Source organism: Silurus meridionalis, chromosome 4 (genome assembly GCF_014805685.1).
Source record: "Silurus meridionalis isolate SWU-2019-XX chromosome 4, ASM1480568v1, whole genome shotgun sequence".
Taxonomy (NCBI): domain Eukaryota; kingdom Metazoa; phylum Chordata; class Actinopteri; order Siluriformes; family Siluridae; genus Silurus; species Silurus meridionalis.
Window position 1 is genome coordinate 21,663,134 of NC_060887.1, and position 27,375 is coordinate 21,690,508.

The following is a 27,375-nucleotide window of genomic DNA, read 5'->3' on the forward strand; positions in this document are numbered from 1 at the left end:
GGTCCTGCAGTGGTGGAGAAATTTGGGATGAACCGTCGGTACCATCCCACCAGACCTAAAAAGGACCTGACCTCCTTCTTAGTTGTAGGCCTCGGGCTGTTGCGAATAGCTTCTACCTTGTCCACTTGCGGCCTCAGCTCTCCGTCACCCAAGCGGTAACCCAGGTAGTCTGCCTCAGCCTTGGCCCACACACATTTAGCCACGTTCAGTGTCAGGCCCGCCTCCTGGATCCTCCTCAGGGTCTGTTCGAGGTGGTTAAGGTGATCAGCCCAGGTCTCGCTGTGAACCACCACATCGTCCAGATACGCGGCCGACCATTCTTCCCCACCTTGCAGCACTTGGTCCATCAACCTCTGGAATGTTGCTGGTGCCCCATGTAGGCCGAAGGGAAGAACCGTGAACTGGAACAGTCCAAGTGGGGTCCTGAACGCTGTGTAAGGTCTGGACGTCTTTTTTTACTTGAGCAGTACCGGGTCTGCCTTTTCGCTGGGAGGCTCTTTCCACTCCTTCAGCAGGTTAATATGGTACGTTTGCTTTGCCTTGCCTTTGTCAGGATGATAGATCTCGTACGATGTCTGTCCCATCCGCCGTACCACACTGTAGGGCCCCTGCCACTTCATAAGGAGCTTACTCATGGACGTGGGCAGCAACAACAGTACTTTCTTTCCTGGTCGTAGCTCTCTGCTATGGGCTTGCTGGTCATACCACGTCTTCTGGTACTTTTGCGCCTTTTGGAGGTTCTCCGCTGCCAGCTTCCTGTAGTTTTCCAAACGATCCCTCATCTCTAGGCTGTACTGGACTATGCCCTTTTCAGCCTTATTTCCTGAACAAGGGTCCTCCCAGTTCCGATACTGCTGGGCAAGTTTTGCAGCAGCTAGCCCAGTTCTCGGCTCCCGTTCCTTTACCCATATCCTGATCTCGTATGGCAGGACACGGAGAAACTGCTCCAGGATGACCATCTCCCCAATCTCCTCCTTGGTGTGTAGTTCTGGCCGCACCCAACGGCGATACAGGTGCCTCAGCTGTTTATACGTCTCTGAGGGAGTCTCTGCAACTGGGGTCGTAGTCGCACGAAACCGCTGACGATAGGTTTCAGGAGAAACATTAAACTTCTCCAACAGCGCCTTCTTCAGCTCACTGTAGACCACTGCTTGGTCTTCATCCATCGCCAGGTAAGCCTCCAGTGCTTGCCCGGTCAACAGCGGAACCAGCTGGTAGCTCCATTCGTCCTCCGGCCACTTCCAGGTTCTGGCAAGCCACTCGAACCGATGCAGATAGTTCTCAATGTCTTCCCCATGCTGGAAGCTTGGCAACTTGGGCTCGGTTCTGAGCATTGGCTGACTGGTGGGCGTCGGTGTGCTCTGGGCCCTCAGTGCAGTAGCACTTCCACGGGGAGCTGGTGCAGGAAGCTTCAGTTGTGGGCTTCCTGTTGGAGTGTGCGGGACCCTTGGGGACAGGCTAATTCTCCGGGGTGCTGGTGTGGGCAGCTCGATTCGTGGGCTCTCCAGGCCCAGTAATGAAGAAGCTGGTTGGATGGCTTGCTGCATGGTCACCTGCAGAGTCTGCAGCGCTTGGAGGTAGCGTTGCTCTTGCTGCTCCTGTGCGTGCATAAACTGCCGGAACACCTCAGCCATCCCTTCTTCGAATGGTTTAATGGGCGGCCCTGCTCCAGTCCTGGATGCCGTACCCTTGGGTCGTACAGGAGGCAACCAATCCTCCTCTCTTTCTTCCTCAGTTGAATCCACTGTTCCCCAGGCTCCATCTTCATCAGTGGCTGCCTGGGTCTGGGAACGAAGCACCATCCTGGCCTTGCGTCCTTTTGGCACTGTCTTGCGAGTAGCCTATGGTCAGCATGACAATACACACAACACTTTCACTTCTCCTCTGGTTCTTGCTACAGCGCTGTGGGTGCACACGCATGCCAGCTAGCACGCCGCTCGCAAACACACACACACACACACACACACACACACACTCACTTTATTCTTTCATCTCTCATCCCGGACAATAAACGCACACACACACACACACCCCCACACACAAACGGAAGGACTTCCTAAAACTTTGTGTGCTCACCTGTTAGCTGCGTCGGTCTTCCGGGTTGGGTTTGGATGGCAGCCAACCGGAGCGCGCTGAATAGCGGCCGGCTTTAAAGGGCCAGCGCTGCGTCGCGCATGCGCAGTAAACCCGAAGTCGGCAGGCTTATGTTGAAGGACACTTTTTTGTGTGATTATTATTATTGTTATTATTATTAATTTCTTAATTTCTGTTATTAGCATTATTAGTGCTATTATTAGTATTAATATTGTTGTCATGTTTATTTATTTATTATAATATTCACAATGTTATTAAGCCATTTTGTGACTGGCTACAAAATACCAAACCCCTTTGGGTAAAATGGTTGAGTCCAAGGGGAGGGGTTTACACTATATAAACCAGCCTCCCACTATAATTCAGGGTGGAGTCGTAGGAGTGGTGCATTGTGGAGATAACAGAGGCTGAGAACTATTGTGGTGAATGCACATGAGCAGGTGCGCCTATTTGGTGGATAGTTTTCTTTACTTTCCCTGTAATTGTCTTTGTTTTGTTATTTTGCCACTTATTCTTTTCTGGGGTATTATATCTATGTTTTGGACTTTGCACTTGAGCACGCTGTAAATAAACACCACTTTACACGGAACATCACAGCGAGTATTGCCATCATTTGGGTAGAAGGCGAACCCGTAAGGCCGCTCTACCACAGATACATACAACATCTATATCCATAAAATATATATCTTTTTTAAATATGCCTTTTAAGCTGCACTAGAGATTCCCCCTTACTGAATTCAGTTCAGGACCTTCTCAGTACAACCACAGAAAACCTTTCTGAAATCACCTCAATTAAAGGTAACCAAATAAATAAATGCTATAAATCAGTTATGCAGCAAAACATATTGTTGCGAAATGCATAAAAGCATAGCAGTCACCACAGCATAACCTAAGTGATATACAGTTATTAGCCTGTTTCATTAATTGTATTAGATTATATAATCATTGACGCAAATGAGTGATAAAAAAAGCCTCAAAACCAAACCAAAACAATAATCTATTATTTTTGCGTGGAAGCCCTGTGCAGCCCCCTAGAAAGATTCACATGTTGCCTAAATCCACCACTGCCAAGTGCCAATCAAAACAAGTTTAAAACAGCGCGCTCTCTACTCTGATTGGTGGCTCGCTGTGCGCTTGACCTGTTACGTTTTTATTCACTCATAAATAAAAAGGAACGACTGATTTTGCTAAATGTATTTGAGTAAAAAGTAAAACATTTGAATTTGAAATGTAGTGGAGTAAAAGTAAAAGTCTGCCGGAATGGTAACCGTTGAGTAAAGTACAAATACGAGAAAAAAACTACTTAAGGACAGTAACAAATTACATTTACTTCATTACTGTCCACCAGTACACACACTCTTCACCCTCCTGCCATCGGGAAAGCGGTTCCGAAGCATTTGGGCCGTCACATCCAGACTGTGCAACAGCTTTTCCCCGCAAGTCATCAGGCTCCTCAACACAGAACTAAACTGAAGCCCACAAAGCATGTTGTCTGCGCATGTGTTCTATCAATAAGGGAGTCTGCTCTGTGAACAGGAAGTTGAAATCTTTTTCTTCAGAAAACAAAAACATTTACACTGATAATTAGTTAAGCAACTAGCTGCATCTTTAGTGTATTTATGTATTTAATAAGTGTGTTGAGTCAATATGATGAAAATAAATATTAACAATTTCATAATAATTAAGGTCATTGAGGCTGAGACTATGGTATGGAGCAAAGGGTTAGGGTAATGTGGTGCTGCATTATCATACTGGAAGACGCCAAATTCTGACCCTACCATCTGTGCCTCATCAGAAATCCAAAATCATCAGAACAAAATGTGCATTCTGAGTTGCTTTTCTGCTCACCACAGTTGTACAGAATGATTGTCTGAGTTAGTTTAGCTTTAATGCCAACTCAACATTCACATTTATTTCAGTGACTGTATGTATATAATATAGTTAAATTATGATTAATGATTTTTAAATGTTGGAGATATATATAGTTACATATGCATTTCTAATTTTTTAAATAATGTGCCAATTCTTGCAATACTTGACTCATTTATTGTCTAAATAAAAAATGAAAAGTGCCTCTTTTGATAAAACTGCTGCATACACATTAGCCAAAGGCCATAATACATTTGGCTCAGACGTTTTAATTGCATTTAATGCACTTAAAGATGCCTTTAATAAAGTGGTTGTTCAGTTGAGTTTTAATATATTACATGGATTAACTTTAATGTTCTTAAATGTGTTTCCACTAGAGCAGTTATTTCATTTTTCTTGCATTGATATTTTAACACTGTCCTTAATTGTGTCGCCATGGGAATGGTAGCAGGAACTACCATGGCAATGTCTTATGGGTAAGCGAACAAAATTGTGACATACTGTAATGCTCAGTAATGTTATACAACATCAACATTATAATCAATTGTACGATGTCACAAGTATTTTTCTTTTAAGATTTTTACTGCATGTTTAAGATTTGTAATTTTACAACATTTTTACACAATTAGTTTTATAATAGGCAACATTTTTGTTTTGCTGGTAGTTTGTAGGCAAACTCGTATCACTCCTAACATATGTAAAAAAACAACGTAGTTGACTAGCCTTTTTTCCCAGATGAAGCAAAGTCTGTTTCAGGAGATCAGAAGGCTTCAAATAACATTTACTGTTGTATATATGCCACACTGTTTAAGTACTAAAATAATGAATATGTATATGATACAATTATTTTTTAAACCCTCTGTAAGTGGGAACACTTTACTTGAGATGTACATTAGGAGTGAGATCCTGCACAATCCAGTAAAAAAGGGTGGAAAGGGAGAAAGAAAGACATGATTAAGACATTGATTTATATGCTTGTGTCCTGGATACAGTATGATGCTTGCAACTGGAACTGGAATTTACTCATTCGTTCAGTAGTTTGAGCATCTTAAATGAGTGCTTTGTCCAGGTCAGAGTCAATGTGTTTTGAATTATTTATTTAGTATCATTCAGAAAAAAATATGGTTTATTTCAAATAGACAAGTACCAACAAAAAGAAACAGGTAGAGTTGAAATTAAAATTCATAAACAAAATTAATATTAAAGCAAAAGGAAGGCTGTTTTCAGGATAATGCTAACCGGTGTGTAGTTCAATTCATTTTTATTTGTATAGCGCTTTTAACAATGAACATTGTCTCAAAGCAGCTTTACACAGATAATGTGTTGAAAAAAAAATAATATGTTCTTTATAAGTGTAAGTGTTATGCAGCGAAGAACGGAGGCAGAAGCCGGAGTACAGTTCACTTTGGTTTATTGCTGAGTGGCACACAAATATACACTCGACAGTCTTTAGAATTAGAGATGGCAATATCCATAGTACGCCCTGGAAGGGCGAGGTCCACACAGTCCAAGAATGAATATGAAGGATGAATGAGTAATCCGAGGCGCGCTTGGGAGAAGGCGCAGTCGTGGAGAGAATGTAGAGTCCAACCGAAGGGGAAGCATACAGTAACAATAACGGACGGTGAGTGAGAGCGAGTGAGAGGCAGAAGGAAGAAACCTTGAGAGGAACCAGACTCAAGAGGAACTCAAAATCCATCCTTAAAGCTCCTGTTCTTACTCTGGAATATAATGGAACCACCCAAAGCGTTGATGAGAAACCGTCCCCAGGTGCACAGCGTAGCCTCCAATCGAAGAGGACACTATACAGAGGCAGGCCTGGACAAAGTGGGAAGATCCGTGGAGGGAAGAGGGGCAGGAAAAGTGGTCACTGGAACCTCACGAGCATGTTTAACTCAACTGAGCGAGAGAGAGAGAGAGAGAGAGAGAGAAGAGGTGACAGGAAGAGAAGGATATGGATTAATATGTGTCATTGTTGTATGAAAGTTAAGGACACTGTAGTTGGGGACTCTGGCAAGACTCGCTATTGCAGCATAACTAAAAGGAGAACCAGAAGGTAACACAGGCATGAAGGATCGCTGGCTGGGATGAGACAACCCACCACACCACCGTCAACAAACCTGAGTGAACGTGTGAGAGTGAGTGGACAACAGCATACAAATATCCCAGTTCACTGAACACTCTATACCCATGATGAGATTTAATTGGGAGCCAGTGTAGACTGATTAAAACAGGAGTGATGTGGTCATATTATATATATCTAGTAAGGACCCTTGCTGCTGCATTCTGAAATAACTGGAGCCTATTTGTGCACTTAAACACCCAGACAGTAAAGCATAGTAGATTACAGTAGTCTAATCTAGATGTAACAAAAGCATCAACTAGTTTTTCTGCATCGTAACGATACCATCTTTCTAAATTTAGCAATATTTCTAAGGTGAAAGAAGGCGATCCTGGTAATATTATTCACGTGAGCCTCAAAGAAAGGTCAGTAATCACACCAAGGTCTTTGACTGCTGTACACACTGCAACAGAAACATCATCCAGAGATGCTACGTGATTGGAAAGTTTACTTCTAGCTGCATGTGGTCCTAGTAAAAGCACTTCTGTCTTATCCAAATTGAGCAAAAGGAGTCATCTGGCTTTGCTGAAATATACAGCTGTATATCATCAGCATAGCAATGGAAGCGAATACCATGTTTATGTATAATTTCATCTAGCGGCAACATATATAAAGAGAAAAGCAGTGGGCCTAAGACAGATCTTTGTGGAGCACTGAACTTTACCTCAGAGAGTGTGGAGAACTCACCATTTACATCAACAAACTGACAGCCAGTCAAAAAAGAGCTAACTCAGGAGAGAGCTGTTCCTTTATCCAACAACATTCAAGTCTAGCAAGCAGGATAGTATGATCAATGGTGTCAAAAGCTGCACTAAGGTCGAGCAAAACAAGTAAAGTGACAAAACCCTGATCAAAAGCCAATAACAGGTAATTTACCACCTTAACTGTGCTAAATTAATCGATAAAAATTATTATAATTATCAATCAGAACATTATTCCTAAGTAGGTGTGAGCATAACTGCTATGCTACAACCTTTTCTAAAATATTGGAGATACAGGGGAGGTTTGATATTGGCCTATAGTTGACATGGGTCAAGGTCAGGTTTCTTAATTAGGGGAAGGTTAACTGCCAGTTTGAAGGTTTTAGGTTCATAACCAGTGCTAATGGAAGAGTATCAATTTTAAAGCAGGTTCAATTACCTTTGGAATTATCTGTTTGAAGAATTCTAATTTCCGAGTGGTCTGTTTTAAGGTGATCATTTTGGTTTTAGGCGGAGCTACATCATCTAGAGTGTAACAGAACGTTAATTCTAGGTATTCTAGTTGACTGGCTTCTATAGTTATAATGTCTACCTTGTGGGGTTTTTTGTATTGTTTTTCCCCTTCAATAGGTAGATTACAGTTCTGTTTAGAAAACCACATGAAGTATTAAGTACATAGTCTGTGCAACTGAATATGCAAAAATATTTAATACTTTAGTTTTGAAAGTTTTTGAAATCTTAATATGTTGCTTTATTTTCTCCAGTGTTGAGAAGAAATCATTTTACTGACCATATGAAATCATTTAAACAAGTTCTAGTCATCACAAGTATGGAAGCTGCTATGTTTGTTCATGTTATGCGGAGAAATGGAGGCGGAAGCCGAAACGCCAGCAAACAGAGTTTTAATTCAAAGAAAAGGCAAAGCCAACTCAAAACACTCACACCGGATACGGAGAGTCACAAACCGAAAGTATATCCGCTCGGGACGAGTAATCCACAGACGCGCGTGGGAAGGCGCGGAGCTGGGCAGGAACATAGAAGCTGAATCCAAACAGAAACTATTTATTTGTATGATACAGCTGCAAATACTTGGGATGGAGTATTTTTAGTCAAATGTAAGAGCTTTTTAAGAGCTTAACACAACAGCAGAAGCCACTTTAGTTTTTGATTGTGCATATATTATTTAGCTTGTTTTGTTATTTATTTCAGAAATCCTTGAGATATATTCAGTTTGTGCTGGTCTGACTTAAATAAAATAGTGTTTAAAAATGACTTTGTGTTTAAGTCAGTTTTGTGTTTGTATAGATCATAACGCATAAAAGGGCATTAATGGGAACATTAAAGTACGTTCTTTAAAAAAAGTAAATATATATATATATATATACATACAAGTTTGGGTCAGTGTTGAATTTTTCTTTTTTTGTTTTGAAAATATAGGCTACTTTTTTCAACAAGGACATGTTCAATAAATACAAAGTGATTGTAAAGGCTTATAATTTTAGAAAAGATTTCCATTTCAGATAAATGCTGTTTTTTTTACATTCTTAAATGAATCCTAAAAAAAATCAGAGCAGCCTCTAAAAAAGGAGCACAACTGTTCATGATCACCATTCAGCAGTAAGAATGCCTGCCTCTTCTACACTTTACATTTCCTCCCTAGTCATTAACTGCACATCCTTCTTAATCACCACACATATCTGCCATCATCTTCACCAACTCATTTATCTACCTGCTTGTTTAGAAGAAATTTATCTGTACGTTTGGTTAAAATAGGATATATTTTCTTTTGCAATGTACATTTTAAATGTACATTCACTGACTGAACATTCAATGCAATTCATATAATGTCACTTGAACTGGTTATTTTAGATGACCTGAGTCAGCTGTGCCATGTCTGTGAGGAGAAAAGTGGTGATAATAATGGGGGGGGAATTCAGGCAGGGGGTTTACATTCAGCTTGCCGAAATAATACCCCCCTAAATAATACAGCTGTCCATGTTGTTAGATTAAATGTAGTATTTTACACATACATTATTACTTGTGTAGGTGTATCACAGCAAGGTAGGGGGGGGTCAGGTTATGTCCATGTTAATAACGTGGACGATAACGTAAAATTTTTTATTTGTGTATCCGAGTAATTTTAGTTACTCAGATACACAACATGCCGTGTTTTTAGTGCCATCTACAGGAAATACGATGGTACTGTCCGCGTGCACGCGAAGGGGGGTTGATTTCAGACCGGGGGTTTGAATTAGGCACAGCACCTGTTCATCTTTAATGTTCTGAGTAAAAAGTGTTTGCCTCAAAGTCAATTTAAAGGTTCCGGTAATTTTACGTTATCGTCTAATTGTAGTTTTTAGAATTTTAGAAATATCTTAACTGTTTTGTTTTAGCTAGACTATCATAGCATTTGTTATTGTTTACATCCTAGAATTGTAAACGTCACAGTAGTTTAAGTGGGCGGAGCTTACACAAACTATATAATAGCGTTCGGTTAAACAAAATCTTATATTCCTTGCTGAACAATCCACTGTGTGACGTACAAGATTTTTCTCATACTTAGGAAAACAAATTCCCTTTTCACCACTGGTAACATCTGATATACTAAGGTGAGGTTAAGTCCTGATGAACGTGTTTGATCTTCAGATACAGTATCTAGCTACTCATTTTGATGCGTTCCCCTGGTTGCATAAAAAGTCACTTTCCTGTATCATAAATTAAAAATCTTAGTATTTTTTTTTTTTTAGTTTTTCTCTGAATTTCTTTTGCGTGCATCCATTAAGAAACAGGAAAATGACTTTTTATTTATTTTATTTTTTTTAGTGTGGTCCTGGACTATTAAAAACCCCCAAACAAATATAAATGTAATGACCAGAGGGTATTGTTAGTTTTACTAATCTTTTACAGTATCACACTTTTGGTAAGGTGTCTAATGTTCTTTTTTTTCCCCATGAGTTTTTTCATAATAATATGAACTGTATCTTATATATATATATATATATATATATATATATATATATATATATATATATATATACACTCTATTCTCTACTCTACTCTAAACACCTATAACGGGTGTTTAGTCAACCTTGGTTTTAAATCTTTGTTTTATTATGAATAATTTTTACTTTTAACACGATGAATAACAATTTACAAAAAGTTTTTTTTTTATTGCCAGTGTTAATTTGGTAGAATTTATATCACAATACTAAGGTTGCCAATTTAGCTACTGTTACCAATCACTTCTCTATTAGTGATATACTGTGTTAAACAATACTTCATTATATATTATATTATATTATACTTAATTATACATTATTTGTTTTACTTTTTATTTACTAGTTTTACTGTCCATATGTTTTCTTACAAAGCTTTTAAAAAATCAAGTCAATTCTGACACACACACACACACACACACACACACACACACACACACACACACACACACACACACATGTATCAATCAGTTTAGTTTACATTATATGTACATGAAACAAACTTGTCACACAATAATATAATAATAATGTTTCTTGTCTTCTCTTTTATTATAGAAGAATACCTCGATGAATTCAATTATTTGTAGTGAACAAATTCGTATAGGAAGTCAGTCTGCCATCGCTCAAGATCATCAGGTAATTTAAACCAAACACTTATTGCAGTTTGACATGGAAGTCAAATATTGGCAAATTTTCACTCTACAAACTAAATATTTAGGCTGTTTTAACATGAAGCTTTTTCTTCTACCTGAAACCTACAAGTTCAATAGGCAATCAGTTATATTTTCTGCTCTTCCCTATTAATAACTTCAGACTTTGTGGTTTCCAGGGTAACCTGCTTTCACGTTAATCTTCATTACTCATTTTAGGATATCAGATACCATATTTTAATGTCAGAAGAATCCTAGGGTTCTTGATCACCTGATCATAACATCCAAATGTGCTTCTTCACCCAACTGTTGCCACAATGTTTGAAGCACACAGTGTCTTTGTATGTTGTATCCATAAACAAATTGGAATTAACCGGGGAACTAACTACACCCCAGTCTTCAGAGGCTACATCACTAAAGCTCTTGTGGATAAATGAGTACAATTTCCCACCACTACGCTCCAAAATTTAATGGAAAGCATTAACAGATGAGTGGAAATGATACCAGAAAAAGAGACTAAATCTGCAGTTCAATAATACATGATGTTTTGTTATGTGTTATGGGCAGGTGTCCACAGACTTTAGTCTGAAGTACTGTCTTGTGCTGTATTGTGAAATGAGGCTTTGACTTGAAAAAAAAAAGCACAATTTTTGAGCAACTGATTTATTCAACTAACCCATAGTGAAATATGGAGAGACTGCAAAACATTTTATGTGAAAATTTCTGAAACTTAACACCAGATTTACTCCACACGAAAATAAATTCATGTCCATGTAAAAAGAATTAATAGAGACATTTTTAAATAGTGGTGAATAAAACTGATAAAGAATACAGATGTAATTATTTGTGAAGCTTTTAGATTTAGAAATTCAGAAATGTAATTTTAATTTTAATTTTATTTAAATTAAAATTTTATTTTAATTGGTTTTGCTCTGGTCATGCATTGTCATGTTCTAATAGCCTAACAATTAATTATAAATTTGAATCATTACTACATTTTGTGTACATTTTATCAGGTGAAAGTATTTTGTATTTTGTGATTCTACAAAAGAAAAACTCATAAAGCATTAAATGTGTTTTTAGGCAGCATCTGAGATGTGTTCTACCAACACCAGCCTGCAAAAGGATGCAGTGATGGAGAACTCACCAGCCCCTCTGCACAACTCTCAGCAACCTTGTGAGAATGATTCACAGAAGAGGGAGCGCCGCCTGATGAAGAACAGGTAAGACTCGAGTACTAGTCTTAGCAACAAAATCAAAATACTGTTTTGAACCTGCCAAGAAGGATTTGCTTACTCATATTGAGGCAGATGAACAATTAAAGCAGATCACATAGGATCCACTCCTGTGAGCCAAGAAATGAAAAAAAAAAAACCCTGACCTCCAAGCAGCTTGCTAGAGACAAAAGTCCAAGCCACTGTAAAGTTCACTGAGATCACAGTTAAAGTTTGTTATGGGCATTAACAGAAGGTCATCTTCTGTATATAGAAGACATTATGCATTCTGCTGCTTCCACATAATTGACTGATCCACTGAAATTGGATATAATGTACAATATTGTAAAGTTTTTAAATTCCTGTCAGAGGCTAGGGTTTATTTTACTTAGTTAAATATATATTTAAACAATTATTATAATTCACCCGAGGGTTCTAGAAAATGCTCTATAAGTCAATGAAAAAAAAAAAAATGGTCAAATCTGAAGTGAAACTCCCTCTTTAGTAAATTCGTTTTAAAGTACTGTGTATTTTTTAAAAGATACAGTACTTTTAAACCACTTTACTAAAAAGGGAGTACACACACTGGAATGCGACTGGAAGAAGAAAGAGCATGTCAAATGTCTCAAGAATCGTGTTGCTGTGCTCGAAAATGAAAGTCACCCTTTGAAGAACTCAAAGCCTTAAAAGACTTGTAGTGTCGCAAAAAGAACAAACATTTAGAAATCACACATTGGAGACTTTTCTCTTTACTGATTACTGAATGGATCCGAGCAAAAGCACTTTTTGTTTAGTCACTGCTCGCAACTCCAGAAAAACAGGCACAGATGCATTGCTTATGTAGTTTTATATCTTCAACATTGTGAAGACAGCTTAAGAAAATTGTGTGTGTGTGTGTGTGTGTGTGTGTGTGTGTGTGTGTGTGTGTGTGTGTGTGTGTGCAAAGTGGTTGTCTTACAGAACTGATTGGCTGCATTGAAAGATGAATGTTGGTTTACCTTTGTCACTTGTGCTTTTTGCAGGTATGTGGCTAAAGAAAGTCGACGCAGAAAAAAAGAGTATATAAAATTCTTAGAACGTCAAGTCTCCATGCTGAAGATGGAGAACAATGAACTCAAGGAGATGATTAATTTCTTAAAGGGAACTTAAAAGTATAATAAACTATTTGGATCTTAACATTTACTGCCTCATTGCTTGTCTATACTTTTTCTTTTTTATTCATTTGATTTTCATAAAGATTTTAATCTTCTGCTTTAGTTTTTATGTCTTTGTGATAATAGAAATATACAAGTAAATCAATGCTTCCCTGAGTTTTAACAAAAGAAATTTATTATCTATTTATTTATAGAAGTGTCAGTTTGACTATATAATAAAGAAGCTGTTTTATGTGTATATTTGATTGTACCTTTCTAATATGGCATCTCAAAACAGCTCTTGTGGGATGTTCCCGGTCTGCAGCGGGCAGTATCTATCAAAAGTGGTCCAACGAAGAAAAAGTAGTAAACTCGGCAACAGGGTCATGGGCTGCCAAGGCTCACTGATCCATGTTCAAGTTCAAATTTATTTCTATAACACTTTTTACAATGGCTATTGCCTCAAAGCAGCTTTACAGAATGTAAAATTTTATTTGAGTGAATGATGCGTGTTTATTCCTGATGAGCAAGTAACTGTGGCAAGGAAAAACTCCCTTAGATCGTATGAGGACGAAACCTTGAGAGAAACCAGACTCAAAAGGGGAACCCGTCGTCATTTGGGTGATATCAAGAATGTGATTATAATTCTTAAAACAATACAAAACACCAGAGAGAAAGAACGACCATGAGCACTGGAGTGTGTGATTATGAGCAATGCACTTTCTACAGTCTTATACAGTCAGTTGACGTTGTGGAACCAGGAGCTACAGAGCAACTCATAAAATAGTTAAACAACTGAGATCATCACAGATCCAACACCAGCTCCTCTATGTCAGAGCCTTTAAATGTTCAAAGAAGTCCATTGTCAAAGCTCATGATGTGGGATCCCAAGGAGGCTGGTTCATCTGTAGATGGTTCGGGATGTTTGCGGGCTCGGCTTCTACTCTTTAAAGACCTATAATCTTTATGGGGTGGGACACAACTGATGCTGGAGCAACCTCATGATGCCTCTGAATGGGTAGAGCTCTGTGTGGGGCGTGAACGCTGGCCTGTGTGGTCAGATCCAACAGATGACTTAATCTAGCTAAAAAGAAAATAATCCTTTTAATGCTCGACAGGTCAGGACCAGTATTGGGCAATAACGCGTTACTGTAACGCAGTTACTTTTGAGAGTAACTAATACTGTAACGCATTACTTTTTAAATAAAGTAACTCTGTAACCGTTACCGTATGGTATGTTGTCCATTACTTTTTAAATGAATTGATTTTGGCTGAAGTGTAGCCTACAGTCTAATCTGTTTACAGCAGTGACACATTGAAGGATTGGTGGATGAGAACCACTGTAAACACAAAGAAGATGCACTGTGGGCGTGTTTCCGTTTATTCAGGTCTGTGCGGCAGTAATGGCGAGAGTCAATATGCTCATTATTTCACTTTAGTTGAGCATAAAGACAAAAACATTTAAGTCAAATGTAAGCTGTGTCTTTCTGGTTCAAGGTCGTGTCTACTACGATAAACAGCAACTCCAATCTGTCAAAGCTCCTCCAGAAACTCCATGCCTTCGATGAAGCTAGAAGCTAACCCGGTGTTATGTTGTACATTGTTGATAGTTTTCATACTTAAGCTGTGAAAGGAACATTTTTAAGCGCTCAACACAACAGCTTTTATGATGCAGAAGCCACTTTAGTTTTTGATTCTGAATATATTATTCAGCTTGTTTTGTTATTTATTTCAGAAATCCTTGTGATATATTCAGTAATTGAGTAATTGTAACTTTTTGAATTAAGTAACTAGTAATTGTAACTAGTTACTATTTCTTAGTAACTAGCACAACACTGGTCAGGACTGTTTTTACAGCAAAAGGGGGACCAGAACAATATTAAACAGGTGGTTATAATGTTATGCCTGTCTGTGAGATGTCATTGGTCAGTGAGATGCTATTCTAATACTGAGGTCAGAATATACCAGTCCAGGGGCAATTTATCATTCTACCTATCAGTATGTTTTGGTAAACAGGAGAACATGGAGGAAACCCACATGGATGACATGTTTAGAAACCCCAAATATACAATAATCTGAGCTTGAGACTGAACCTGGGATGTAATTGTGTCATGTTTTGTAAAATGCTGTTGTATAACAAATGTAATAAGACATAAGTACACTTGACATTGTAAAGTAGAGCCTTCAGAGGACTTTGCACTCAATATTTACTCGAGAGAGAAATAATGGGGAAAAGAGTGATATACAGTAATCTATCAGGAAATCTATAGAGGATACGAAAAGACACATTAACTATAAATGTACAGCTTATAAATAAATTTAAAAATGCATTATTTGACAAACTGTTATAAGAAAATCATTGTACCATTAAACTATTTTGCTTTAGTTTGAGATGGAAAATGACTGCTGGCCAGTGCTGGGGAAGTACACAAAGCATTTACTAGAGTAAAAGTAGAGATACAGTAGGTAAAATATTACTCCAGTAAAAGTGCTTCTTTTAAACTTTCACATGAGCAAAAATACAAAAGTATTTGCCTTCAAATGTACTTAAGTATTCAAGTACTATGATTTATTATGGCTATATGTTCCTATTATCATCATCACAAGACTCTTTCTTAATGTACTCAGTTTATGTGAAAAGACTCTGTTATTCTCAGCACACCAATCTATTAATTCTACTATTAATTCTAATAATGATATTAATGAGTCAAACACTGATTGATATCTAATAAATTATCATGAGCCCAAAACCTCCTTTTCCAGGACTTAAAACAAATAGTTGTTAGAGTCAGGAGTTTACTTTATCATTTATTCCTTTCTAAATTTTCTGCTTGCTGTTTAACTCACACTGAACTGTATGTTCGTGCTAAGTAGGTACCAACAAGCGGCAATGGTGGTTCTAGCTTGAATGACGTCCTGGGTGAACCATGCCATGACCAAAAGTCTTCCTCATTAATCAATTTTAGCTTCAGCTACCATCACTGGATGAGTAAGAAATATTTTCAGAGCAGTCCACAAATTTGGATACATTTCTGTAAGCTCATTTTCATGGAGAAATATCACCCTAAATGCCTTTATTGCTCAATTAATTTCATGTCATTGTGCAAAATTGATCAAACTCTTAGACCCAAGAATACATACAGTTCCTTGGCTAATTGTAGCCAAAAGATACATACAACATCTATATCCATAAAATATATATCTTTTTTAAATATGCCTTTTAAGCTGCACTAGAGATTCCCCATTACTTAACTCAGTTCAGGACCTTCTCAGTACAACCACAGAAAACCTTTCTGAAATCACCTCAATTAAAGGTAACCAAATAAATAAATGCTATAAATCAGTTATGCAGCAAAACATATTGTTGCGAAATGCATAAAAGCATAGCAGTCACCACAGCATAACCTAAGTGATATACAGTTATTAGCCTGTTTCATTAATTGTATTAGATTATATAATCATTGACGCGACCGTGCAAATGAGTGATAAAAAAAAGCCTCAAAACCAAAACAAAACAATGATTGATTATTTTTGCGTGGAAGCCCTGTGCAGCCCCCTAGAAAGATTCACATGTTGGCTAAGTTTAAAACAACACGCTCTGTTGCTCTCTACTCTGATTGGTGGCTCGCTGTGCGCTTGACCTGTTACGTTTTTATTCACTCATAAATTAAAAGGAACGACTGATTTTGCAAAATGTAGTTGAGTAAAAAGTAAAACATTTGAATTTGAAATGTAGTGAAGTACAAGTAAAAGTCTGCTGGAATGGTACCCGTTGAGTAAAGTACAGATACGAGAAAAAAACTACTTAAGGACAGTAACGAATTACATTTACTTCATTACTGTGCACCAGTACACACACTCTTCACCCTCCTGCCATCAGGAAAGCGGTTCCGAAGCATTTGGGCCGTCACATCCAGACTGTGCAACAGTTTTTCCCCGCAAGTCATCAGGCTCCTCAACACAGAACTAAACTGAAGCCCACAAAGCATGTTGTCTGCGCATGTGTTCTATCAATAAGGGAGTCTGCTCTGTGAACAGGAAGTTGAAATCTTTTCTTCAGAAAACAAAAACATTTACACTGATAATTAGTTAAGCAACTAGCTGCATCTTTAGTGTATTTATGTATTTAATAAGTGTGTTGAGTCAATATGATGAAAATAAACATTAACAATTTCATAATAATTAAGGTCATTGAGGCTGAGACTATGGTATGGAGCAAAGGGTTAGGGTTATGTGGTGCTGCATTATCATACTGGAAGACGCCAAATTCTGACCCTACCATCTGTGCCTCATCAGAAATCCAAAATCATCAGAACAAAATGTGCATTCTGAGTTGCTTTTCTGCTCACCACAGTTGTACAGAATGATTGTCTGAGTTACTTTAGCTTTAATGCCAACTCAACATTCACATTTATTTCAGTGACTGTATGTATATAATATAGTTAAATTATGATTAATGATTTTTAAATTTTGGAGATATATAGAGTTACATATGCATTTCTATTTTTTAAATCATGTGCCAATTCTTGCAATACTTGACTCATTTATTGTCTAAATAAAAATAAAAGTGCCTCTTTGATAAAACTGCTGTATACACATTAGCCAAAGGCCATAATACATTTGGCTCAGACGTTTTAATTGCATTTAATGCACTTAAAGATGCCTTTAATAAAGTGGTTGTTCAGTTGAGTTTTAATATATTACATGGATTAACTTTAATGTTCTTAAATGTGTTTCCACTAGAGCAGTTATTTCATTTTCTTGCATTGATATTTTAACACTGTCCTTAATTGTGTCGCCATGGGAATGGTAGCAGGAACTACCATGGCAATGTCTTATGGGTAAGCGAACAAAATTGTGACATACTGTAATGCTCAGTAATGTTACACAACATCAACATTATAATCAATTGTACGATGTCACAAGTATTTTTCTTTTAAGATTTTTACTGCATGTTTAAGATTTGTAATTTTACAACATTTTTACACAATTAGTTTTATAATAGGCAACATTTTGTTTTGCTGGTAGTTTGTAGGCAAACTCGTATCACTCTAACATATGTAAAAACAACGTAGTTGACTAGCCTTTTTCCCAGATGAAGCAAAGTCTGTTTCAGGAGATCAGAAGGCTTCAAATAACATTTACTGTTGTATATATGCCACACTGTTTAAGTACTAAAATAATGAATATGTATATGATACAATTATTTTTTAAACCCTCTGTAAGTGGGAACACTTTACTTGAGATGTACATTAGGAGTGAGATCCTGCACAATCCAGTAAAAAAGGGTGGAAAGGGAGAAAGAAAGACATGATTAAGACATTGATTTATATGCTTGTGTCCTGGATACAGTATGATGCTTGCAACTGGAACTGGAATTTACTCATTCGTTCAGTAGTTTGAGCATCTTAAATGAGTGCTTTGTCCAGGTCAGAGTCAATGTGTTTTGAATTATTTATTTAGTATCATTCAGAAAAAAATATGGTTTATTTCAAATAGACAAGTACCAACAAAAAGAAACAGGTAGAGTTGAAATTAAAATTCATAAACAAAATTAATATTAAAGCAAAAGGAAGGCTGTTTTCAGGATAATGCTAACCGGTGTGTAGTTCAATTCATTTTTATTTGTATAGCGCTTTTAACAATGAACATCGTCTCAAAGCAGCTTTACACAGATAATGTGTTGAAAAAAAATAATAAGATGTTCTTTATAAGTGTAAGTGTTATGCAGCGAAGAACGGAGGCAGAAGCCGGAGTACAGTTCACTTTGGTTTATTGCTGGAGTGGCACACAAATATACACTCTCGACAGTCTTTAGAATTAGAGATGGCAATATCCATAGTACGCCCTGGAAGGGCGAGGTCCACACAGTCCAAGAATGATTATGAAGGATGAATGAGTAATCCGAGGCGCGCTTGGGAGAAGGCGCAGTCGTGGAGAGAATGTAGAGTCCAACCGAAGGGGAAGCATACAGTAACAATAACGGACGGTGAGTGAGAGCGAGTGAGAGGCAGAAGGAAGAAACCTTGAGAGGAACCAGACTCAAGAGGGAACTCAAAATCCATCCTTAAAGCTCCTGTTCTTACTCTGGAATATAATGGAACCACCCAAAGCGTTGATGAGAAACCGTCCCCAGGTGCACAGCGTAGCCTCCAATCGAAGAGGACACTATACAGAGGCAGTCCTGGACAAAGTGGGAAGATCCGTGGAGGGAAGAGGGGCAGGAAAAGTGGTCACTGGAACCTCACGAGCATGTTTAACTCAACTGAGCGAGAGAGAGAGAGAGAGAGAGAGAGAGAGAGAGAGAGAGAGAGAGAGAAGAGGGGTGACAGGAAGAGAAGGATATGGATTAATATGTGTCATTGTTGTATGAAAGTTAAGGACACTGTAGTTGGGGACTCTGGCAAGACTCGCTATTGCAGCATAACTAAAAAGGAGAACCAGAAGGTAACACAGGCATGAAGGATCGCTGGCTGGGATAAGAGACAACCCACCACACCACCGTCAACAAACCTGAGTGAACGTGTGAGAGTGAGTGGACAACAGCATACAAATATCCCAGTTCACTGAACACTCTATACCCATGATGAGATTTAATTGGGAGCCAGTGTAGACTGATTAAAACAGGAGTGATGTGGTCATATTATATATATCTAGTAAGGACCCTTGCTGCTGCATTCTGAAATAACTGGAGCCTATTTGTGCACTTAAACACCCAGACAGTAAAGCATAGTAGATTACAGTAGTCTAATCTAGATGTAACAAAAGCATCAACTAGTTTTTCTGCATCGTGTAACGATACCATCTTTCTAAATTTAGCAATATTTCTAAAGTGAAAGAAGGCGATCCTGGTAATATTATTCACGTGAGCCTCAAAGAAAAGGTCAGTAATCACACCAAGGTCTTTGACTGCTGTACACACTGCAACAGAAACATCATCCAGAGATGCTACGTGATTGGAAAGTTTACTTCTAGCTGCATGTGGTCCTAGTAAAAGCACTTCTGTCTTATCCAAATTGAGCAAAAAGGAGTCATCTGGCTTTGCTGAAATATACAGCTGTATATCATCAGCATAGCAATGGAAGCGAATACCATGTTTATGTATAATTTCATCTAGCGGCAACATATATAAAGAGAAAAGCAGTGGGCCTAAGACAGATCTTTGTGGAGCACTGAACTTTACCTCAGAGAGTGTGGAGAACTCACCATTTACATCAACAAACTGACAGCCATCAGTCAAAAAAGAGCTAACTCAGGAGAGAGCTGTTCCCTTTATCCAACAACATTCAAGTCTAGCAAGCAGGATAGTATGATCAATGGTGTCAAAAGCTGCACTAAGGTCGAGCAAAACAAGTAAAGTGGCAAAACCCTGATCAAAAGCCAATAACAGGTAATTTACCACCTTAACTGTGCTAAATTAATCGATAAAAATTATTATTATAATTATCAATCAGAACATTATTCCTAAGTAGGTGTGAGCATAACTGCTATGCTACAACCTTTTCTAAAATATTGGAGATACAGGGGAGGTTTGATATTGGCCTATAGTTGACATGGGTCAAGGTCAGGTTTCTTAATTAGGGGAAGGTTAACTGCCAGTTTGAAGGTTTTAGGTTCATAACCAGTGCTAATGGAAGAGTATCAATTTTAAAGCAGGTTCAATTACCTTTGGAATTATCTGTTTGAAGAATTCTAATTTCCGAGTGGTCTGTTTTAAGGTGATCATTTTGGTTTTAGGCGGAGCTACATCATCTAGAGTGTAACAGAACGTTAATTCTAGGTATTCTAGTTGACTGGCTTCTATAGTTATAATGTCTACCTTGTGGGGGTTTTTGTATTGTTTTTCCCCTTCAATAGGTAGATTACAGTTCTGCTCAGAAAACCACATGAAGTATTAAGTACATAGTCTGTGCAACTGAATATGCAAAAATATTTAATACTTTAGTTTTGAAAGTTTTTGAAATCTTAATATGTTGCTTTATTTTCTCCAGTGTTGAGAAGAAATCATTTTACTGACCATATGAAATCATTTAAACAAGTTCTAGTCATCACAAGTATGGAAGCTGCTATGTTTGTTCATGTTATGCGGAGAAATGGAGGCGGAAGCCGAAACGCCAGCAAACAGTTTTAATTCAAAGAAAAGGCAAAGCCAACTCAAAACCGGATACGGAGAGTCACAAACCGAAAGTATATATCCGCTCGGGACGAGTAATCCACAGACGCGCGTGGGAAGGCGCGGAGCTGGGCAGGAACATAGAAGCTGAATCCAAACAGAAACTATTTATTTGTATGATACAGCTGCAAATACTTGGGATGGAGTATTTTTAGTCAAATGTAAGAGCTTTTTAAGAGCTTAACACAACAGCAGAAGCCACTTTAGTTTTTGATTGTGCATATATTATTTAGCTTGTTTTGTTATTTATTTCAGAAATCCTTGAGATATATTCAGTTTGTGCTGGTCTGACTTAAATAAAATAGTGTTTAAAAATGACTTTGTGTTTAAGTCAGTTTTGTGTTTGTATAGATCATAACGCATAAAAGGGCATTAATGGGAACATTAAAGTACGTTCTTTAAAAAAAGTAAATATATATATATATATATATATATATATATATATATATATATATATATATATATACATACAAGTTTGGGTCAATGTTGAATTTTTCTTTTTTTGTTTTGAAAATATAGGCTACTTTTTTCAACAAGGACATGTTCAATAAATACAAAGTGATTGTAAAGGCTTATAATTTTAGAAAAGATTTCCATTTCAGATAAATGCTGTTTTTTTTACATTCTTAAATGAATCCTAAAAAAAATCAGAGCAGCCTCTAAAAAAGGAGCACAACTGTTCATGATCACCATTCAGCAGTAAGAATGCCTGCCTCTTCTACACTCTACATTTCCTCCCTAGTCATTAACTGCACATCCTTCTTAATCACCACACATATCTGCCATCATCTTCACCAACTCATTTATCTACCTGCTTGTTTAGAAGAAATTTATCTGTACGTTTGGTTAAAATAGGATATATTTTCTTTTGCAATGTACATTTTAAATGTACATTCACTGACTGAACATTCAATGCAATTCATATAATGTCACTTGAACTGGTTATTTTAGATGACCTGAGTCAGCTGTGCCATGTCTGTGAGGAGAAAAGTGGTGATAATAATGGGGGAGAATTCAGGCAGGGGGTTTACATTCAGCTTGCCGAAATAATACCCCCCTAAATAATACAGCTGTCCATGTTGTTAGATTAAATGTAGTATTTTACACATACATTATTACTTGTGTAGGTGTATCACAGCAAGGTAGGGGGGAGTCAGGTTATGTCCATGTTAATAACGTGGACGATAACGTAAAATTTTTTATTTGTGTATCCGAGTAATTTTAGTTACTCGGATACACAACCTGCCGTGTTTTTAGTGCCATCTACAGGAAATACGATGGTACTGTCCGCGTGCACGCGAAGGGGGGTTGATTTCAGACCGGGGGTTTGAATTAGGCACAGCACTTGTTCATCTTTAATGTTCTGAGTAAAAAGTGTTTGCCTCAAAGTCAATTTAGAGGTTCCGGTAATTTTACGTTATCGTCTAATTGTAGGTTTTAGAATTTTAGAAATATCGTAACTGTTTTGTTTTAGCTAGACTATCATAGCATTTGTTATTGTTTACATCCTAGAATTGTAAACGTCACAGTAGTTTAAGTGGGCGGAGCTTACACAAACTATATAATAGCGTTCGGTTAAACAAAATCTTATATTCCTTGCTGAACAATCCACTGTGTGACGTACAAGATTTTTCTCATACTTAGGAAAACAAATTCCCTTTTCACCACTGGTAACATCTGATATACTAAGGTGAGGTTAAGTCCTGATGAACGTGTTTGATCTTCAGATACAGTATCTAGCTACTCATTTTGATGCGTTCCCCTGGTTGCATAAAAAGTCACTTTCCTGTATCATAAATTAAAAATCTTAGTATTTTTTTTTTTAGTTTTTCTCTGAATTTCTTTTGCGTGCATCCATTAAGAAACAGGAAAATGACTTTTTATTTATTTTATTTTTTTTAGTGTGGTCCTGGACTATTAAAACCCCAAACAAATATAAATGTAATGACCAGAGGGTATTGTTAGTTTTACTAATCTTTTACAGTATCACACTTATGGTAAGGTGTCTAATGTTCTTTTTTTTCCCCATGAGTTTTTTCATAATAATATGAACTGTATCTTATATATATATATATATATATATATATATATATATATATATATATATATATATATATATATATACACTCTATTCTCTACTCTACTCTAAACACCTATAACGGGTGTTTAGTCAACCTTGGTTTTAAATCTTTGTTTTATTATGAATAATTTTTACTTTTAACACGATGAATAACAATTTACAAAAGTTTTTTTATTGCCAGTGTTAATTTGGTAGAATTTATATCACAATACTAAGGTTGCCAATTTAGCTACTGTTACCAATCACTTCTCTATTAGTGATATACTGTGTTAAACAATACTTCATTATATATTATATTATATTATACTTAATTATACATTATTTGTTTTACTTTTTATTTACTAGTTTTACTGTCCATATGTTTTCTTACAAAGCTTTTAAAAAATCAAGTCAATTCTGACACACACACACACACACACACACACACACACACACACACACACACACACACACACATGTATCAATCAGTTTAGTTTACATTATATGTACATGAAACAAACTTGTCACACAATAATATAATAATAATGTTTCTTGTCTTCTCTTTTATTATAGAAGAATACCTCGATGAATTCAATTATTTGTAGTGAACAAATTCGTATAGGAAGTCAGTCTGCCATCGCTCAAGATCATCAGGTAATTTAAACCAAACACTTATTGCAGTTTGACATGGAAGTCAAATATTGGCAAATTTTCACTCTACAAACTAAATATTTAGGTTGTTTTAACATGAAGCTTTTTCTTCTACCTGAAACCTACAAGTTCAATAGGCAATCAGGTATATTTTCTGCTCTTCCTATTAATAACTTCAGACTTTGTGGTTTCCAGGGTAACCTGCTTTCACGTTAATCTTAATTACTCATTTTAGGATATCAGATACCATATTTTAATGTCAGAAGAATCCTAGGGTTCTTGATCACCTGATCATAACATCCAAATGTGCTTCTTCACCCAACTGTTGCCACAATGTTTGAAGCACACAGTGTCTTTGTATGTTGTATCCATAAACAAATTGGAATTAACCGGGGAACTAACTACACCCCAGTCTTCAGAGGCTACATCACTAAAGCTCTTGTGGATAAATGAGTACAATTTCCCACCACTACGCTCCAAAATTTAATGGAAAGCATTAACAGATGAGTGGAAATGATACCAGAAAAAGAGACTAAATCTGCAGTTCAATAATACATGATGTTTTGTTATGTGTTATGGGCAGGTGTCCACAGACTTTAGTCTGAAGTACTGTCTTGTGCTGTATTGTGAAATGAGGCTTTGACTTGAAAAAAAGCACAATTTTGAGCAACTGATTTATTCAACTAACCCATAGTGAAATATGGAGAGACTGCAAAACATTTTATGTAAAAATTTCTGAAACTTAACACCAGATTTACTCCACACGAAAAGAAATTCATGTCCATGTAAAAAGAATTAATAGAGACATTTTTAAATAGTTGTGAATAAAACTGATAAAGAATACAGATGTAATTATTTATGAAGCTTTTAGATTTAGAAATTCAGAAATGTAATTTTAATTTTATTTAAATTAAAATTTTATTTTAATTGGTTTTGCTCTAGTCATGCATTTTCATGTTCTAATAGGCTAACAATTAATTATAAATTTGAATCATTACTACATTTTGTGTACATTTTATCAGGTGAAAGTATTTTGTATTTTGTGATTCTACAAAAGAAAAACTCATAAAGCATTAAATGTGTTTTTAGGCAGCATCTGAGATGTGTTCTACCAACACCAGCCTGCAAAAGGATGCAGTGATGGAGAACTCACCAGCCCCTCTGCACAACTCTCAGCAACCTTGTGAGAATGATTCACAGAAGAGGGAGCGCCGCCTGATGAAGAACAGGTAAGACTCGAGTACTAGTCTTAGCAACAAAATCAAAATACTGTTTTGAACCTGCCAAGAAGGCTTTGCTTACTCATATTGAGGCAGATGAACAATTAAAGCAGATCACATAGGATCCACTCCTGTGAGCCAAGAAATGAAAAAAAAAACCCTGACCTCCAACCAGCTTGCTAGAGACAAAAGTTCAAGCCACTGTAAAGTTCACTGAGATCACAGTTAAAGTTTGTTATGGGCATTAACAGAAGGTCATCTTCTGTATATAGAAGACATTATGCATTCTGCTGCTTCCACATAATTGACTGATCCACTGAAATTGGATATAATGTACAATATTGTAAAGTTTTTAAATTCCTGTCAGAGGCTAGGGTTTATTTTACTTAGTTAAATATATATTTAAACAATTATTATAATTCACCCGAGGTTCCTAGAAAATGCTCTATAAGTCAATGAAAAAAAAAAATGGTCAAATCTGAAGTGAAACTCCCTCTTTAGTAAATTCGTTTTAAAGTACTGTGTATTTTTTAAAAGATACAGTACTTTTAAACCACTTTACTAAAAAGGGAGTAAACGCACGGGAATGCCACTGGAAGAAGAAAGAGCATGTCAAATGTCTCAAGAATCGTGTTGCCGTGCTCGAAAATGAAAACAAGTCACCCTTTGAAGAACTCAAAGCCTTAAAAGACTTGTAGTGTCGCAAAAAGAACAAACATTTAGAAATCACACATTGGAGACTTTTCTCTTTACAGATTACTGAATGGATCCGAGCAAAAGCACTTTTTGTTTAGTCACTGCTCGCAACTCCAGAAAAACAGGCACAGATGCATTGCTTATGTAGTTTAATATCTTCAACATTGTGAAGACAGCTTAAGAAAATTGTGTGTGTGTGTGTGTGTGTGTGTGTGTGTGTGTGTGTGTGTGTGTGTGTGCAAAGTGGTTGTCTTACAGAACTGATTTGCTGCATTGAAAGATGAATGTTGTATTTTACCTTTGTCACTTGTGCTTTTTGCAGGTATGTGGCTAAAGAAAGTCGACGCAGAAAAAAAGAGTATATAAAATTCTTAGAACGTCAAGTCTCCATGCTGAAGATGGAGAACAATGAACTCAAGGAGATGATTAATTTCTTAAAGGGAACTTAAAAGTATAATAAACTATTTGGATCTTAACATTTACTGCCTCATTGCTTGTCTATACTTTTTCTTTTTTATTCATTTGATTTTCATAAAGATTTTAATCTTCTGCTTTAGTTTTTATGTCTTTGTGATAATAGAAATATACAAGTAAATAAATAATTCCCTGAGTTTTAACAAAAGAAATTTATTATCTATTTATTTATAGAAGTGTCAGTTTGACTATATAATAAAGAAGCTGTTTTATGTGTATATTTGATTGTACCTTTCTAATATGGCATCTCCAAAACAGCTCTTGTGGGATGTTCCCGGTCTGCAGCGGGCAGTATCTATCAAAAGTGGTCCAACGAAGAAAAAGTAGTAAACTCTGCAACAGGGTCATGGGCGGCCAAGGCTCACTGATCCATGTTCAAGTTCAAGTTCATTTCTATAACACTTTTTACAATGGCCATTGCCTCAAAGCAGCTTTACAGAATGTAAAATTTTATTTGAGTGAATGATGCGTGTTTATTCCTGATGAGCAAGTAACTGTGGCAAGGAAAAACTCCCTTAGATCGTATGAGGACGAAACCTTGAGAGAAACCAGACTCAAAAGGGGAACCCGTCGTCATTTGGGTGATATCAAGAATGTGATTATAATTCTTAAAACAATACAAAACACCAGAGAGAAAGAACGACCATGAGCACTGGAGTGTGTGATTATGAGCAATTCACTTTCTACAGTCTTATACAGTCAGTTGACGTTGTGGAACCAGGAGCTACAGAGCAACTCATAAAATAGTTAAACAACTGAGATCATCACAGATCCAACACCAGCTCCTCTATGTCAGAGCCTTTAAATGTTCAAGGAAGTCCAATGTCAAAGCTCATGATGTGGGATCCCAAGGAGGCTGGTTCATCTGTAGATGGTTCGGGATGTTTGCGGGCTCGGCTTCTACTCTTTAAAGACCTATAATCTTTATGGGTGGGACACAACTGATGCTGGAGCAACCTCATGATGCCTCTGAATGGGTAGAGCTCTGTGTGGGGCGTGAACGCTGGCCTGTGTGGTCAGATCCAACAGATGACTTAATCTAGCTAAAAAGAAAATAATCCTTTTAATGCTCGACAGGTCAGGACCAGTATTGGGCAATAACGCGTTACTGTAACGCAGTTACTTTTGAGAGTAACTAATACTGTAACGCATTACTTTTTAAATAAAGTAACTTCGTTACCGTTACCATATGGTACGTTGTCCATTACTTTTTTAAATGAATTGATTTTGGCTGAAGTGTAGCCTACAGTCTAATCTGTTTACAGCAGTGACACATTGAAGGATTGGTGGATGAGAACCACTGTAAACACAAAGAAGATGCACTGT

General features: G+C 37.0%; 2 protein-coding genes across 2 annotated transcripts; both read left to right on the forward strand.

Annotated features, from left to right (window-relative positions):
• Window positions 1–9,206: 9,206 nt before the first annotated feature.
• On the forward strand, window positions 9,207–12,819 carry LOC124383801 (cAMP-responsive element modulator-like). Its single transcript, XM_046846110.1, has 4 exons — window positions 9,207–9,392; window positions 10,335–10,415; window positions 11,513–11,652; window positions 12,666–12,819. The coding sequence occupies exons 2-4, from the start codon at window positions 10,347–10,349 to the stop codon at window positions 12,790–12,792; spliced, it is 336 nt and encodes a 111-aa protein (XP_046702066.1). The 5' UTR covers window positions 9,207–9,392; window positions 10,335–10,346; the 3' UTR covers window positions 12,793–12,819.
• Window positions 12,820–22,452: 9,633 nt separating this feature from the next.
• Window positions 22,453–26,051, forward strand: LOC124383800 (cAMP-responsive element modulator-like). The gene is made up of 4 exons (XM_046846108.1): window positions 22,453–22,639; window positions 23,582–23,662; window positions 24,749–24,888; window positions 25,898–26,051. Exons 2-4 carry the CDS (start codon window positions 23,594–23,596, stop codon window positions 26,022–26,024), a joined length of 336 nt encoding a protein of 111 aa, XP_046702064.1. The 5' UTR covers window positions 22,453–22,639; window positions 23,582–23,593; the 3' UTR covers window positions 26,025–26,051.
• The last annotated feature ends 1,324 nt before the right edge of the window (window positions 26,052–27,375 follow it).

Excerpts from the sequence above, each read along its gene's own strand:
- LOC124383800 (XM_046846108.1), top strand. The coding sequence starts at position 23,594 with ATGAATTCAATTATTTGTAGTGAACAAATTCGTATAGGAAGTCAGTCT. Across the intron at positions 23,663-24,748 it reads CCATCGCTCAAGATCATCAG|GCAGCATCTGAGATGTGTTC; the intron begins GTAATTTAAACC and ends ATGTGTTTTTAG. Across the intron at positions 24,889-25,897 it reads CGCCGCCTGATGAAGAACAG|GTATGTGGCTAAAGAAAGTC; the intron begins GTAAGACTCGAG and ends TGCTTTTTGCAG.
- LOC124383801 (XM_046846110.1), top strand. The coding sequence starts at position 10,347 with ATGAATTCAATTATTTGTAGTGAACAAATTCGTATAGGAAGTCAGTCT. Across the intron at positions 10,416-11,512 it reads CCATCGCTCAAGATCATCAG|GCAGCATCTGAGATGTGTTC; the intron begins GTAATTTAAACC and ends ATGTGTTTTTAG. Across the intron at positions 11,653-12,665 it reads CGCCGCCTGATGAAGAACAG|GTATGTGGCTAAAGAAAGTC; the intron begins GTAAGACTCGAG and ends TGCTTTTTGCAG.